General features: G+C 35.9%; 1 protein-coding gene across 1 annotated transcript in view; it reads right to left on the bottom strand.

The window, feature by feature from the left end:
- Window positions 1-17,154, bottom strand: part of LOC110466729 (glutamate receptor 2-like) — a 109,931-nt gene that overhangs the window by 35,419 nt on the left and 57,358 nt on the right. The window contains exon 3 of the mRNA XM_021523444.1: window positions 7,337-7,582. Within this exon, the coding sequence (XP_021379119.1) occupies window positions 7,337-7,582 (246 nt within the window). The remainder of the gene's footprint in view (window positions 1-7,336; window positions 7,583-17,154) is intronic.

Below are 17,154 nucleotides of genomic sequence, written 5' to 3'. Positions count from 1 at the left end.
ATATATATATATATATATATGGAATTGTACGCAGAACTTTGACAGTAATGAGTGTTGACACTTGTCAAATCCTTTGGGATCTTGAGTAGGGAAGTAAAGTCAGTCCTCTTTATATCGACCCATCACATTAATTCCCGGTCATGTTCCTTTTTATTCTATCTCGGTGCGTTTCTTTTCATACACTAGTGTTTTTGGCAGAACCGGCTAGACGGAGAATTTAATTTTCAGAATACATCCATATCTAGATAATAGAGGTAGTGTTTGAGCTTACCGTACCGTGCTGATATCAACCTGATCATTGTTCGTGTCTCTACCACAATATACAATATGTTCCCCGAAGCATTCTCGAGAGCGTGTCACTGTTCTACAGTTCAATACCCAAGGAAAGGAATAACACAATGAGACTTGGAATCAGACGTCCTTTCTATTTATTGTTAGTGTCATATTATTTAAATGCAGCATGGTTTCATTTACAATATAATTATATAAGTGAAGATTATCATTGAAATAAGTCGAATTTAATATAGCAGCATATAACTACTACATTGTACCTAGCTTGTTATAAAAAGAAAACAAATAAGTACGGAACCATCGAAAAATGCCGTAAATCGAACTCAAATTAGACTTGGGTAGGAAAAGAACAAATAAGTCATATGCATGGAAACACTTGCAAAAGAAAACAAAACAAACATAACAAAGAGAAATAGATCAGGTATTCTGGAAGGATAGGCGTCCAATAATATTTCCACTGGAAAGGTACGACTTCGTTTTGGAGAAATATGTACGAATGCAAGCAGTATACGGGGAATCAAAATATCTTTCAATTCAAAAATCATAAAGGCAAGAGTCTGACTAAATGCTGAAAGGTACGACATCGTTTTGGAGAAATATGTACGAATGCAAGCAGTATACGGGGAATCAAAATATCTTTCAATTCAAAAATCATAAAGGCAACAGTCTGACTTAATGCTGGTGTATTTCCCCGCAAAACGTTCAGCATTAAGACCAATGACAACAACTGGTCAATCCGTTGTTACAATTGCAGTATAAAGTGACAGGGTGAAATGATTTGCTGAGTGCTTTTGTTATGGTATTTCAGTGGGGTAGCATTAAAAAGTCGACAGCTGATCCACACAAGGACGTATATCTACCTACATACCTTGTCCCCAGTACACATACGAATACACCATACATAGAAGCACGTGTTTAAAAATGACCTAAGCTGTCCACAGGGCTTGGCAACCTATCAGCAAACCAATAAAATGTTTGACACTACCGACGAGGTAGATCTATAAGTTGCCTCTTAAACCGTGCAATGGGATAGCACAGATCGATTGATTTGTTATTTTTAAAACTTATAATTGAAAGATGGTATTAAGACAAGAAACGTAATGTTATTTTGGGAGAAAAAAAATTTTTTTCATAACATTTACTTTTAGTAAATTATTTTCGCATATATTCCAGCAAAACAGTATTGGTTTTGAATTCAACTTTTGTGGAAAAAGTCATTTATACAAAACGTTACACACGGATGTTCTGTGAATCGTTAATGAAACTGCTCACAAATATGTACAAAAGAGTGAGAGAGTGTCAAACTATTGTAACCAAAGGTGGGATTCTAATATTCAAACTTTGCGGTAACGATTATTCCGCGAAAAATGTTACCCCTGATTTAGGTAAGAACTAAACCCATTCTTAACGGAACCCTTATCTGCCATGGACTGCTAGAACTGAAATCCGAAAAAAATACACGCAGGGAAATTATTCTTTTTTTACCAAAATAGCCAAAACTATGGACCACAAAAATGAATTTAGCATGATGCATGCGCGAAATATAAGCATGTACATAGCCATGCTATTATAGTGTTGTCTAGGTAAGCTGTGTGTGCATTTGTTTTCACACGACGAATGTGTTACTTTTGATAGATAACTTATTGTCAAATTGTTTATTTCCTAGTCTTGGCGTCAAAGCTTTGTGTAAAGGAATATTGATAAAAATGCAAGCAGACAAGCTGTGAACTGCGTATCCGCGTATTAGAAAAAACCCAATTTGAACCTTAAAACACATGCGAGAAGCTTTAACTCTGTGATCCTGCTTACGTTACAAAATGCTTTTAACAGACATTTAGTTATTTGAGAATGATACTCTATCTCTGTAAACTAATACACCAGGGATCTAGTTGTCCAAGAGAGAATAACATGCATCTATAAAATATACCCCAATTTGTAAGACACTATAACACTTTAACTGCAGTTATATTGTGAATAGGCTTTCATGTAAATGCATTAGGAATTCGTACGTATTTTTGTTTACCTATGGCGTGCAAAAATATCCTTTACTTTGCGATGTATTAAAGAAATCATAAAATAGATATTAATATATGTGATATAAGCCTATGATAAGGTGTGATCGAGCAGCTGTTTGGTTTGGTGGTGTGTTATTTGGCTTTTAAGGACGTGCCAGGTTTTGGTGGTGGCGGAAAGCCAGAGTTTCCGCCCCCCCCCCCCCCCCACCGACCTACAGCCAGGACCGGCAATGGCCCCACGAAGGCCTCGAACCCGCGATCCAGTGGTGGAGGGCTAGTGGTATCAGAATGTAGAGCAACTTAACCACGTGGAAACCGGGCCCCCCATCGAGCAGCAAGCCATAGCTGTCCACCAAACATGTGTGAGGACGACAAGACAGAGATATTGTAGATGATGATAATTCCTTCCGAATAGATTTATCTCAATGCAAGCGAGTTGTACTGACTCACCATATACATTAATGTATCACCTCCTGTCAAGAAGTCACCTAATATCTCGATCCTGACCCATCATTAATGGAATAGCGTACTGCTGAGGGAGTGTTCGCCTCAAAATCAGGTTTTACTGAACACAGAGAGAGGAAGCCTTGGAAGCAAAATCGCTAGTAAGTCTGTACTGAACCTCATGTCCATTATCATTACTCGGTGGTAATAACAGTCATTACTAGAACCCGTATACAACAGAGTATATTTGCCTTCCAAAACAGGTTGACGGCTTAATTCCCAAGTTATATCTCAGACTGTCCTTTAAATATCTTACAGAGACCTTATAAAAGTTAAACGCAGGCTTTGCAAGGTTCGTTTATCCTTCAACTATAATTAAAATGGATTTCCAACATCAGGAAAGGTAATGAAGATTGATCTTATACCGAGGTTTCTTTGTCTTATATTCTGTGATGGGAAGTAATTTAACTACTTTTATCTTAATTGATAGATTGATGGAAATTATCAAGAAAATACAGCATTTCCTGATACGGTCTCATTTATACCGTTTACATAGACTAGTCTCGTAATTACACTATTTCAAATGGTTCTTTATGGAGATGGCGTAATATAAATCTAACAAAAAACCTCTTATCCAACTTCGATTACTTTGAAACACATGGTGTTTTGGTGTATAGTTACCGAGCCCGAATTGCCCTCCGTCTTACACAAATAGACTTTATCATTTCCTTCCCGAGACTGTGGTTCATCAATACTCTTGGTCAGTCACGATATCATCCTAAGTGGTTCCGGCCAAAATGAATTCATGCGAATTGGCGTTTTATTAAGGAATGGGTGGAGTCTATTTATTTGGTAGAACAGGTTGTTTATAACTACGGCATTCTGATCAATCAAAATGCATAAGTTTTGAACATAATATGCAGAATAAGTTCCATTAACAAGAACTAAGGTCACAGATATGTCAGAGAAACAAGGTATTGCTTTAAACACGTAAAACCAAACATTGGAATTCTATATGTGAGCAACGCCATACGACAGTTATGCTGACAAATTACTTTTCAGACGTGTCATAAATTAATAGATCATGACTTCAAGGCCATGGATAGAAGAAGAATATCCCTAAATAATGCTTCCGTAAAGCTGCTATATGGCTTGGCTATTCCTCAAAGAGCTCGACTAACCTTTACTGATTTGTAATAGCTTAATGCAATATTCCGGTAACATGTTTTCACAAGTAGACATCTAACTATAAAATCAGCCAAAATGTCTTGTATCCAACACGATTTGAAGAGAACAAGAGAAGCATAACCCGTTTGACAACGATATCTGAACATTTGTTTGAAAAATTTCACTGATGCGCCATTTTAATCTAATGGGAAGTGAAGCAACCGGGGCTTGGCTAAGAGGGAAGATTCATTTCGATGACTTTTAAACCATCGTTAATAAAGAGGATGCCAGCTTGATATCCGTCCATGTCCAAGGTCATCTGTTGATGCATAGTAATAGCGCGAGTTTGTCACTAGAATGGTTCCGCATGATTCGGAGATAATAAATGTCTCAGAAAAAAACAAAAAAACTGCGGATCATGGTGAATTAGTAGGGAACGCTCCAGCAACAAGGACAAACATTTATAGACAGTTATACATTATCAAAATAAAATCGAAATTCATTTTTTTTTTTTTTTATAAACTAATCAATTAAAAAGCCGGAAAATAACACAAAACCGTATTATAGGTTATACTGAGTACTTTTTCTGACATTTACTTCGAAAAGGCTTAATACTTATTCATTTTATAACGAGGTTGTTTTGTGCGTGCCCTTTGGTACCGAAATTTTGCCTTAACCAAATGGTGTGTTTACTTTAATGGGTAGAAAAAGTGTTTGATATGATCCATAAAATGTACTTTGTTTGGTATATATGTATTACTTATCAACACCTGCATGTATTCCAAAGTATGCTATACTAAGAGGCGACCAATGAAGAGCTCCCTGTTGGGGTTTTCGTTCTGCTAAAGGAATATTGAAAAAATAAAAATGGATTTGCTGCTCCAATGCCAATCTTGGGATCCATATCCGTTCAGTCTCAAATCTTCGTTATTTTTTGTGGAGGTGGCACTCTATGCACCCAACCCCATGGGATCTTAGCTTTTATAAGGACGTATAACCTCAACGAAAGCATTCTCATGGAGCAGAATAAGACTTCAGCAAATAAAGTGGTGTGTGACAGTGTAAATAGGATGAATACGAAAGGTTGAAATATTAAACTGTAATGGTATTTTTCTTCTTAATGATCTATTGTTGACTTGAAACATTGACATTGTTTCAGGTTTTCAACAGCATTTTTTCATGTTCATTTATGAAATTGATTTAAAAATGATCAGTGCAATTTGAAATCATAATTTGCTTGTATTCAGACACAGTCAGCCGTTAGGTCTAAATAGTTTGAACCCCAGTGTGCACTGGAAAGCACTGGTTCAACTCCCAGTGACTTAGGTTGGGCCTCCTTTCTGAGTCTCAAAATAATTGAATACATATGGTGAATCTTTTGGCAACCTTCCGTAAAGAAATCGGCTGTCTGTGTGAATTATATGTGTTGTTTTAGAATAGAAAATAAATAGGACGAAAAACGGTAAGAGACACCTTTCAGGAAGTCCCCAATATTCAAAAACAATATTGGTTTATACAAATAAATTTTGAGAGGCACATGATTGCAAGAATGATTTAAGAGCGAGCAAGAAAGGAATAGAATGAAAACAATTACACACATTCCTGCTGAGCAGGAGTAATTAGTCGAGGTCCAAAGCAATGTATGAGAACCTTAAAATACGCTCACTGCCACCACACCAGGGTTAATATATAATGCTTCTACAATTCAATAATGCATGGGGAATCCTATTTTGGAGCGACTGGTCCAGTTACCAATACGAATAACACACAATGCTAGAAATTCTCTGCTCAGGTGATGCTAATACAGATATGGTAGATACTACAGAAATAACATGTACATCTTTAAAGTGGGTAATACATTATATAGCTAGAGCGAAATGAATTCGAGATAAATTGTTTGCTTAGGATTACGATATGTGTAATTGATATCACGGAGACAAGGCGTGTTTGCCGAGTGAAACAAACGGTAGGAGAGTTCACCAGAGATATGTTGCTTAGTAACACATGTGTACATTAACACCAAATACAGGCTCGTATGCGATATTTTACAGTGCAGACAAAACTATCTAAGAACTAGCTGCTCCTTGTTATAACAGCATACTACATAAGACACGACAGGCATTTAAACACATGAATTGCAAACATTGTAACATTTAAGTCTGAATCTTGCATTCGTCGATTTCATGGAGTATTTAGATAGGTTTGTCTTAAGTAAAAATTAATTGCGAAGCAGTTTATATTTTATTTGTGTGAAGACTAGTTAATCTCATCATCCAATGATGAGATCGTCCAAAGGAAAGTTCAATCGCTTTTTGTCAATTATACCATTAATTGTTTACACCTGGAACTTGATTAAGTCTACAATGAGGGCAGTTGATTTACAGGATATTGTGGATGTCTACGTGTAATACTGGTATTAAAATGGGTTCTGTGGTTGAATGGTTGATGTGATGGACCCATGGATAAATAAATTATTTGGAAATGAATATTTTACTGCAGAAAAAAGCGAAGCGTTAGTATGCACTGAATTGATTAAGTTTGCCTATTTTAAGCCTGTCTTTTCCGTTTTCGATTCGACACCACGCATAACGTAACAACCAGATGTTGCAGGGTTGGACAATGCTCAGCGTTTTGCTACAAATTGAATTACTTTATCAAGAACGTGACATGAACAAGCATTTCGTGAGAGTTGTAATTATATATATATATATTTTTTTTTATGTTATTTGAGAAACTGTATATCCCATTTTAGACAGTGTATGTAACAAGATTTCCAACTCGAATTTATTGATTATACATGTAGATGTTAAAACATAGTCGACTAGAATGTACTATTATCAACTCAACTGTCACTCATGGATGATCATCTCCATCTACTATGATTTTAACTTGTACGTATGATTTCATATCCATATTTAACACTGATATGGAACATTCGATGCTTTGTCGACAAAAAGAAAAAAAGCCGCGGTAGTATTTCGACCTTGATATGCTGGTAGACATTAGGGGCAACCTGTGTCATACCCAAAAACAGCGCGTCTTAGAATAATTGTTCACATACATTTTCATCGCAGACTTACTCTTAAAGACAAGAACTGCTATTCGGCGCTTATTGCTTGCTTTTATATCTGTAGGTGTTATAAAAATAAAGCAAGCGAAACCAGTTATTGAGCTTGCTACGGAAGCTCTATATGTTGAAACAAAGGAATATATGGATATTTTCTCCAAGCAAATGACCTGCATGATCCTGCCTGCATTCGGCTGGTATACGCAGTGAATCCCACAGAGGTTGTTATTAATGATTCATATATGTGAGTATAAAACAGATATGAAATCGAAAAAGCAGTTAGAGAGAAACACAGAACATTACGAAAATATTTTATGGACTGTTTATGAGTTAAATGCCAAAATGGTCATACCTGCATCGGACTCGTATACATAGTGGACGTCTTTCACGTCGTATTCTAGGATCATATCCCTCAATGCCTCGGTAACAGGCGGCTTCATGTAGATCTCGTATCCCGTGCGACCTCCCAATCCTGTGGGTATGCTGGTGGTGACGTAAGGCATGGCAAATCTACTCGTGTAGGACTCGATGATACCCTGGGAGTGGAAAGATCGGCTACCCAGTAATACGAACACTCCGCTGAACAAATGGGAACAGACTGTAATGAAAAAATAAACGAAGGTTAAATTTCATAATATAAAAAGGAATATTGTAAACCGATAATTTCCGAAGTCAAACTTTCGCCCTTCCCCGGTAAAATCTATACTCGCCCAATGTTATTTTCGCTCTTCATATCTAACTCCTATGTATAGTATGCTGTTTTCTACTTTTCGCGGTAGTGATAAATTCGCCCTCATTACGGATGTTAAAAATCGCGAAATTTAAGATGCAATGTAAATTTCCCAGTTTACAGTAGCAGGTTCTGATGGGGTTTAGATTGTTGGTTTTAATGTTGCTTAGCGTCCCAATAACAGCTCAGGTAATTTCAAAGACGTGCCTGCATGTGTGGAATGAATGAATGTGTGTTGGATAGGGGTATATTGGTGAAATTGTCAACTCGCAATAGCACAGATACATGTATTATGCCGAGTTAAGAGTGCTACCTCGGTGAAATATCATACCATAACAACAATTCAAACAATTTTTCGACTATAACTACTTCATTATAGTTCATTCATTCAATTTTTTGATAACGATCTTAACGCGGTTCAAGACATGGTATTACTGAAAAAGATTTCAGACACTAAACAAAGTTGATGAAATTCTTAAAAAAAGGTTATAATTTTATGCTCGAATTTCAAATATAATATACTTGACGAGATGAAAATAAATGACACATCAATATTTGTAGAATTCAATAAAAATGAAAAACAAATATAATTTGGAAAAAAAAAGATTCACAAGGCTATCGAATTCAGAAAAAAGGTACTAAGACACATGGCAAATACTTCAGTAATGCTCAAAATCCGGCACACAGTAAGCAGGGTCCAGTTATTTGAAATATTAATAGGCTTATATTGCTTCAATCACTTAAACTTTTTTTTTTTAATTTGATATTAACTTTTTTTTTCATTATTTCCTTTATGTTATCGTTTTATTCATACAAATGGTGGGATACCTTGCAACTGCAATGCATGGTAAGTTGTTTAAAAGACAATTTGGTTTCAGTGTGTCGGTGTTCAAACAAGTGCTCGCACATCTATGTCTCGCGTCGCTGGTCTTTATGTTTGAGCCACTTGATAAACGTGTTATTCACTGAATGACATTTTGAAAAACGTTTCCTTTAATTTTTTCAAAACATGCTGAAGGTAAGGTAATACGGAAAGACAGGACAACTTAGGCTTAGTATGTAGGTAAGTAATTGCTGTTAGGCAAAGGCGTTAATCATGGCAGTTCCGGCATACAAGTTAAGCTTTTAGCTGAAAAGACGATTGGATTGCCTATCTGGATTGTTTCCTTCACAAAAGTGAAATATAGTTTATCTTTTATAACTGTATTATCAGGTCTAATCAACATACATCAATTCTTTTCATCGGAAACAAATGAAGAAGAAACAGTTTTCTATTTTTCAACAATGATTACCTTCCTAGAGTAGGTATGCTTATTATCATTTGTTGAAGTTTACATAATTATTGTTAGGAAGGTAGAATTGGATGCTTCGTATTCAGAAAAGTGAAATTCTTTGTATATTTCCAGATCGCAATAAGCAGAGGAGTTGAATTAAAAATACATGTTCATTAAAGTACGATAGATATAAAATTTGACTTTAAATGTAATGATACTCTATCACATATGTACCTACAAAAGATTTAACCGGAAACCATTCAAATCAGAAGTGACGTGTGTAAAACTCCCTCCACATCGCCATTGGGTTTGTAAATACTCAGAAAGATTTATTGTAGCATTGTGTGTTTTCTCTTCGGGTTTTGATCCTAAGTTATGTCCAATGCTACTCCAGCGTGAAGCTGTTAGAATCACCCAACGGAAAACATAATAATACAGGCTGCTTCTCCGAGATAGCTGGCATACTACTGAGCCGAATAGCTGACTTCGGTATCGGACATAACACCAGGCGTTTTGTAGTACCAGTATATTCCTGTTGGCGTTTTCGTGTACTTTTGAGATACATGTACAATGTTTGCGCTAATCCTATTAGACTATTCATTATTGACTATTCTCCTTCATTCTGATATTAATTAGCGACTTTTATTCGTACTGCTATCCTCCTTTTAAAATATTACCAACTAGAAAATAATGCTTGGGGTGATTATTAGCATATTATTCAGATTTTCAATGCCAATATATATATATGGAATTAGCCAGACTTGTGACTATTAGCGCGTTTCAGATCAATGGTATAGATGTATTTGGTAAAGGCAACCCTAAAGACGCCAGATTCATTCGGATCTTTCGCTTTCAGTGTGAGTATTGCTGCTCGGCGAGAACAAGAATCAATACCATTTCATGGTTTATCAGTTACTGAAACGTTACCGTAGTCGACTTCCTGGATTACCGAGACGGTTTTTTTATGTTCATTAATGTTCAGACAATCATTCGTGCTGTATGTTATTTTATAAGAAGTGTTAAATTTGTGAATTAGGGTGTGCTATTTCATTTAAAAGCTTGAAAACCAATTTTATAAAAAGTAATTACCTTTCTTGATTCCCCATGTTGACTACATTATCGACAAGAAACATGCTAACATGTTCGATATATTGAAAATATACCGTGAACCAAGTGTGATGATCAATGATTAAAGATTATATTGATTCAATTTTTAACTTTTAATAACATGAAGTGTCTTCGTTAGGAAGCTTTCGTGAAAACTGCAATTTATTTCATGTGATTTTAAAGGTAGATGTTCAACATTTCAAACAGACTACGATCTTTATTGCATGTTATCGTATGAAACTCCGGTTGATTTTGACATTTCCTTTTACTAGTAATTGAAAATCGCAGTATGAATTTTAATATCCCTTAAAGTCATCAAATGTATTGTACCGAAAATGTGTTAAAACTGTGAAAAGACACAAAAATATTTCAATGGCAATTTTAAAATCAAAACTAATAAACCAGCATATAATGAAACTGCGGGTTTCAAATTGATACCAATATAATAGAGGAAGGACATACAGAACCATAACGAAATGAAAACAGAATCAGGGGCTCTCAAAACTAGTAAACGTTTTCTAAAGTATATTTCAAACCAATAGTGTGACTCGAACTGTTTTATCTTAATCTTTTAAATGCACGGAACAACTAACATCTCTTTTACAACCTTTTCTAGCAAAACAATTTTGATTGAAGCACCGTGATTTTGTTTAATATGGGACTTATCAAAGATCCCTTTTTGTGACATCGCAATAGATAACAGACACGTTCTTGTCTCGCCATGACTAAAACATTTAATTTAAATCATATTCGATCGACTGATTTAATAAAAACATTTTTAGCTATAACAACGGGATAAACTTTTAGGAAAAACGAGACAGGCATTAATTTGGATATATAAGAAGTCATCGAAAATGTCTCAGGAACAGCTTTAGACACGAGAGAGCTGTGACAAATTGTCAACTGATATAAATAACTAATGCTACCGGAGCAATAGATGGCATATACTTAGTCTAAGTAGTTTTTGGCGGACTCATTTGGTACTATATTGCATTGATGGTTTTTGGAGAACGTTTCCCTGTCCGGAGACATGTGTGTGATAGACATTGCAAGGAAATCGGACGGCAATCAAATTAATCATTTAAGGGATGTCACACCAGAAAATGTCTTTCTTATCCACCAGTCGTCCCTGGGAGTAAAACATGCTAAAGTTCCTCAGGCAGAATCGGTCTCAAGGGTTTGATTAATTGTATATATAACGACACTGGTCAATACGAGGCCTAAGCATTCTTGTTCACATTATCTGAAATACCACACCCTGGGACGGTCTACGTTAAACTAAGCAGACATACGAAACAGTACTGTCAAATAAGTCGAATTTCAAATAAGGATATTTGTTCTGATTTATTTCACGACAAATGATCAAAATTTAACTCCACAATAATTTCCAATTTCACAACAAATCTAAAATATATGTAGCATTAAAACTTTTTACGTAGATGTATTATACCGAGGGGACATTACCTAATGCTGAAAACATAAGTATCTGAAAAAACAAACACTATATACTTGGTAATGTTAAAGAAGAAAACCTAAGGGGATATTATATTGGATTTGTGCACATTAATTGGAATTCCAAACACCATGACTGCTAACCTAGTAGTAGAGAATTTAAAGGACATCTTATTCGCTTGTTAACATCATCATAAATACCACACTCAATGACATTCTGCGTAAAAAGTCACCAGAGTAGACATTGCTAAACGGTATGCTAACAAGTCCTGTTTACGTTTTAATCAAGATGCATCAAATGAATAGGCAACGCTTTTCTTTCTTCGCCATGGTGACTTAATTCCGAACTATAATATTTCAGTGTCGACCATGATTAAAAAAACTTATACTGTAAATATTGACGGCCATAATGTTATCATCGATTTAAGCAGATACATTTGTAATATCATAATAGATGTCACATATATTAGCAGAATGTTTTGACTTTTAGGAACCTTGGAGCCACCTTGGTGCATTCAGTCAGAAAGCTTATTTCCTGAAAATATGAATCCAAAACTCGAACAAAAAATTAATCTGCTAAATTTCTGCTATTCTACATTTTAAGTCAATTTTCTACAACATCAATGCTATCGGGTGTTTTAAAGGTTACAGTATGATCATTGTTACACAAACGTTGAATATAAACAGTTCAAGAACGTTGTATAAAGTAGCAGATTTTGACGAAATAATCATCAGTAAACAACGACATATTTAATGTTGGATTTTGGAGATTTTTATAAATACCTATCCGGCAAGAGGTTCATATTGTCTCTATCGCCCTGTTATCTAACATAAAATATTCCGTTAGGGGCCAAATGTTTTAGTGATTTCCGCCAGTAACCACCAGGTGTCGCCATCACATATCAGTTGTCTGGTTATTAACAGGGGATTTTTGATCAACCCAGGTCTCTGTTTTCCAAATGTATCACAGGGCAGCAGTTAATTGGTGCCAATTTACCCCCGATGTTTGCAAGTCTGGTGTCTGAATCCCCACCAGTCGTAATGTGATTGATCCTAGTCACGTGATCGCGTTACAACATACAGCGTGGTCCCAGGTGGGATGGAAACCCTATTTATCATTTGACAAGTCTCACAAACACCAATACACGACCCGACCTCGAGCATGTTCACTGAAGTAGCATGTCTTTATTTAGATATGTTTTGTCTCTATATAAACGGCAACATAGCCTGGTAAACGATAATATAGGGAGAGTCTTGCCAGAGATACCGAGTCGCTACAATATCTCACCAGGAACAGACAATGCTTGCAATTAAGAACACATATGTCGATTTGTATAATACCTATTGAACACGGGTGTCAAACGCAGTATTATTTAATGGATGATATTGCAGTAAATGTATCTAATAAAATATATGTTACATTTTCTATTCCATCTGTCTTTGATGCAGTGCTTGCCGATGAAAATGTGCGTTTGTGCTTACTTAAGTGTTTACCAAACAACGTTTGCGCGTGTGCTCACTATAGCGTTTACTTTTCTTGCAAGATGATTAATTAATTTAGACATCTGTTTTTATAAAAAAAAAACAAAAAAAAAAACACCACTGCTTCGCCAGGAGAGAAAATCCAACACCAACTAAATCCCTTTGATACTGCACATATAATGTATCAAAGATGATTTGATAAATTATACGATATCTCTTTCATCAGCATATGCTTAAGCTACGTAAAATGTAAAATAAGACGACTCCAACTTATGAAGTGTGCTTAAACGTATGCAACATCCACAGACAATGGGGCCACACTAGCGGTTATGTTGTGTGTCTTTACACTGCAATGGGGCCACACTACCGGTTGTGTTGTGTGTCTTTACACTGCAATGCCACACTTTTGTATTAGAGACATAATGCTTCCATTGGTCACATTATCCACAAAACCTGCCAACAAAAGAAACCCGAGGTGACAAATGTGAAATAAAAAATATCAAGAAGAAGTTGCAACTAGTAGGACCATATCAATAGTCGTCTTTTGTTCAGCCCATTAAAAATACACAGTAAAAGCCCGAATTCTATAGATGGTCGATCATCAATTACCTCATACAATCATACAGTAAAATGTACCAGAACAAGTTATTTCTCCTAGGTTTTAGATATATAAGCAAGAAGTATTGTAAAATATAGAGAAGTAACGTCTACATTTCCCATTATTGACAGGTTGAGTCCATGAGAGTCCATGGGTCTGTATTCATAAATCCAGCCTGTGGTCAAGCCTCCCAATTTCCAGTGATAAAGTAATACAACTTAATACTTTGTAAATGATTTGAACGAATTTCGAGGGACCTGAAGCCAAATAAAGTTTTCAGTATTTAATCATAACTTTTGGACCTTGACACACAATTTCAGCTAGTAACAAGGTAGCAAAAATTCTATGTTTGAACATGAACACGGTTTCATGACAGCATAGAAGGTTTTTTTTTTTCACACAGATATATAAGAACGAAAATCTGTTTTGAGATTATTTCATGTCAGTATATTTAAGAATATCAATAATGCATTTGAATAATAAAGAAATGACTCCGACGAAGTATTACTACACAAAATTAAAAAAAAATCAGTACAACAGAAACGTGATACATATATGTAACATAATAGGTACTTGGTAATGCAAATGCACTTAAACACAGTAGTCAAAATGGCACGTACAAGGAGAAATATTCTTTGCCAAAGAACACATTTAAAGAAATTCAATATTTATTCACGATTTTGAAAGAGGGTCAAGGACACGTATAATGGACTATGCGGTTTCTCATGGTGACGATACTTTTGTAGTTTACTCTGTGCCCGTATGTAAAGTGATATCTTTTCTTTTTTGTTAAGTTTTTGTTTTATCTTTTTCAACCCATGTTTAAAAACAATTTGATACCTTTAATTCTTCTTATTTTGTCATTTTGCCCCTTAAAAACAAGATTTTATAAATACGACTTTCGTTTACTTATATGTCTTTGTACTTGCTGCCCCCATTGTATGATCGTAAGAGGCGACTACATTTGGGATCTTATCTTTTCTCTTCTTTCTAAACAAGTTTCCTATTCCTAATGTCTCCATTGCAGTGCCTCACTTTTGGTCTTAAGTTGAGCGTTGGCCCCTGTGAGGAAGGCTTTGTGTTCTGTCCCCTGGCCGAGACATACCAGAGTCTGTAAAAATGGTAGTTTCTACTCCTGCTTAACGCTCAGCAATTTAGGAGTGGGGCGACTGGTTCGCCCGTTGTCAGTATAATGTGACGGGGTTGGGTGTCTTGCTTGGTGTCTTTGGTAGTATGTTTCAGTGAGGCAGCGCTATAAAGTCGGCATCAGTTCCGCGCTATCACAAGGAGACAAACACGAGCATATCGCAGCCTCCCAAAATACACACGCATCTTGCACACAGGAGAGACCGTCCTTAAATGACCATAGCTTAACGTTAAAAAAGATTAAACCAAACCAAATAATATGTCTTTGTCTTATCAATTTTCCATTGGTGGAAATCGTTCCTTTCTCCTTATTTTTTCCATTAGCTTTATTGTCTTTGAGTGTAAAGTAAGTTTGTTTTGATATTTGGATATTCTTTTGTTGTATTTCTAGTGCCTTTGAGATAACCATGGCCCATTATTTGTAACATGTATATGCAGACTGGATTTCAGCACATTAACTCGACTCGACCGAACACATCTGTTCACAAAAATACACCATGCTTGTTTGCTCGCTTGTTCAGCCTTAATAATCCCTCGACGCAAGAAGATCGTTTTTCTATATCATAAAGAGCGAGAAAAAATGATACATATCAATAGCATTTAAAAAGGTAAAAAATGGTAAAATGTTAAAGACTTTTTAAACGAGTAAATAAGCACTTTTTTCGCTACTGGATCTTGTCCTCAAAACAATGATTTTTTTCAATATAAGACAAATTATGAAAACGTATGAACGCTAGCAAAGCCCAATCCTCTAACTCAAAGTGTTTTTCTCCCGTCCGCCTCTTTAGTGGTTATTTAGTATTTATGTAATAACTTCGGTGACGTCAGGCCAACTTTTCTTTTCGTTCTTTATTGTTCTTGTATGTATAGATTTATTTTCGACACCTTATGATGATTTTAGTAAACCTATTGTTTTCCAAAATAATCAATAGCAGATTAAACAATAACATGAGAAAACAGAAGTGTCACCAAAATCATGATTCGAATTCCGTAAAATTAGGACAACATATGAAAACGGAAATATTTACATGGGAACTCTTGAAACCATAAAAGCAGTACAAGACCAGGTGTGATTGAATGGCAAGCGTCTTCTGTTTCATTGACGACACCCAACATGCTAATCTAGGTTAAATCCAGAGTAATGGCATGTCATCACGTCAAGAACTTTAGTAAGGACAAAAAAACCCACTTATGAATATAATCAAAAACATCGACCTTCATATCACACAAGAATAACATATTTCTATATGAGATAATGATGACGACCAAATAACATGTCTATCTTCTTTATGATTCTGCATCTTTCTAATCCTCGTTTGTAAGTTTGTCATCTGTCGACATCTATCACAAACTGTGTTATAATATTTCGGATTCATAGAGTATAACACAGCCAATATCGATAGGAAAACTACCTTTGTGTCAACACAGCAGGGACATGTCACAACTCAAAATCGGCATCACAACATACCAATAAAAGAAACAGGATATAATAAAACAAAGAAACGACATCGTAAACATACACAAAAAAAACCGGATTCAAAATAAGGTTTCACGGAAGGTTAAACATTTCCTGCTCTACATGTGCCAACCATCAGGATTCCATCAGTTATATTTAGGAATGTATGTCACCGACTCACTGTCTCGGAAACAGTGAACGCTGCCCCAATCATGGCGAACAATTAAATGCCAAAAATGGGAACATGGGCGTAACAATGATAATAAAATCTACAGCGTAAATTAAAGCGTAGATTGAACCCAAATGACATTGTCTTTTTTCCTTTGGAGGATTAGGTTTTCATTTATTTCACTTTGGTTCTGTTTCGTTATTGCTGGTTTACTGTTGTTTAGTTTGCCATTTCATTAGTAAGTAATGCGCACGAGTTTGTTCCGTGTTTTCTGTAGTAAGGACATTGCATTGCGTTTTAAAAGCCTGGAATGGACAAGGAGGAGTTGAAAAACTACCGCCCAGTTTCAAATCTGCCTTTTCAGTCTAAGGTCTTGGAGAAGGTTGTGTCCCGGCGTTTAGAGGTTCATCTCCATGCAAACAGTCTCCATGACAACATGCAATCGACCTACCGCATGGGACACTCTACTGAGACGGCCCTCCTACGTGTACAAAGTGATATAGCTTCTGCATTGGATAACAAGTGTATAGCGGTGCTTGTCATGCTGGACTTGTCAGCTGCATTTGACGTCATCGACCATGGCATACTTTATAAACGTCTGGAATACTCTTATGGAGTGACAGATACCGCACTATGCTGGATACAGTCATACCTGAGTGAACGACGACAGTGTGTTGCCATCGGATCTGCCACCTCACATGACAAAGTACTAGATTTCGGGGTTCCTCAAGGGTCGGTGTTAGGACCACGAAAATA

Source organism: Mizuhopecten yessoensis, unplaced genomic scaffold (assembly GCF_002113885.1).
Source record: "Mizuhopecten yessoensis strain PY_sf001 unplaced genomic scaffold, ASM211388v2 scaffold11143, whole genome shotgun sequence".
Taxonomy (NCBI): domain Eukaryota; kingdom Metazoa; phylum Mollusca; class Bivalvia; order Pectinida; family Pectinidae; genus Mizuhopecten; species Mizuhopecten yessoensis.
This window is presented reverse-complemented; position numbering and strand designations above follow the sequence as displayed.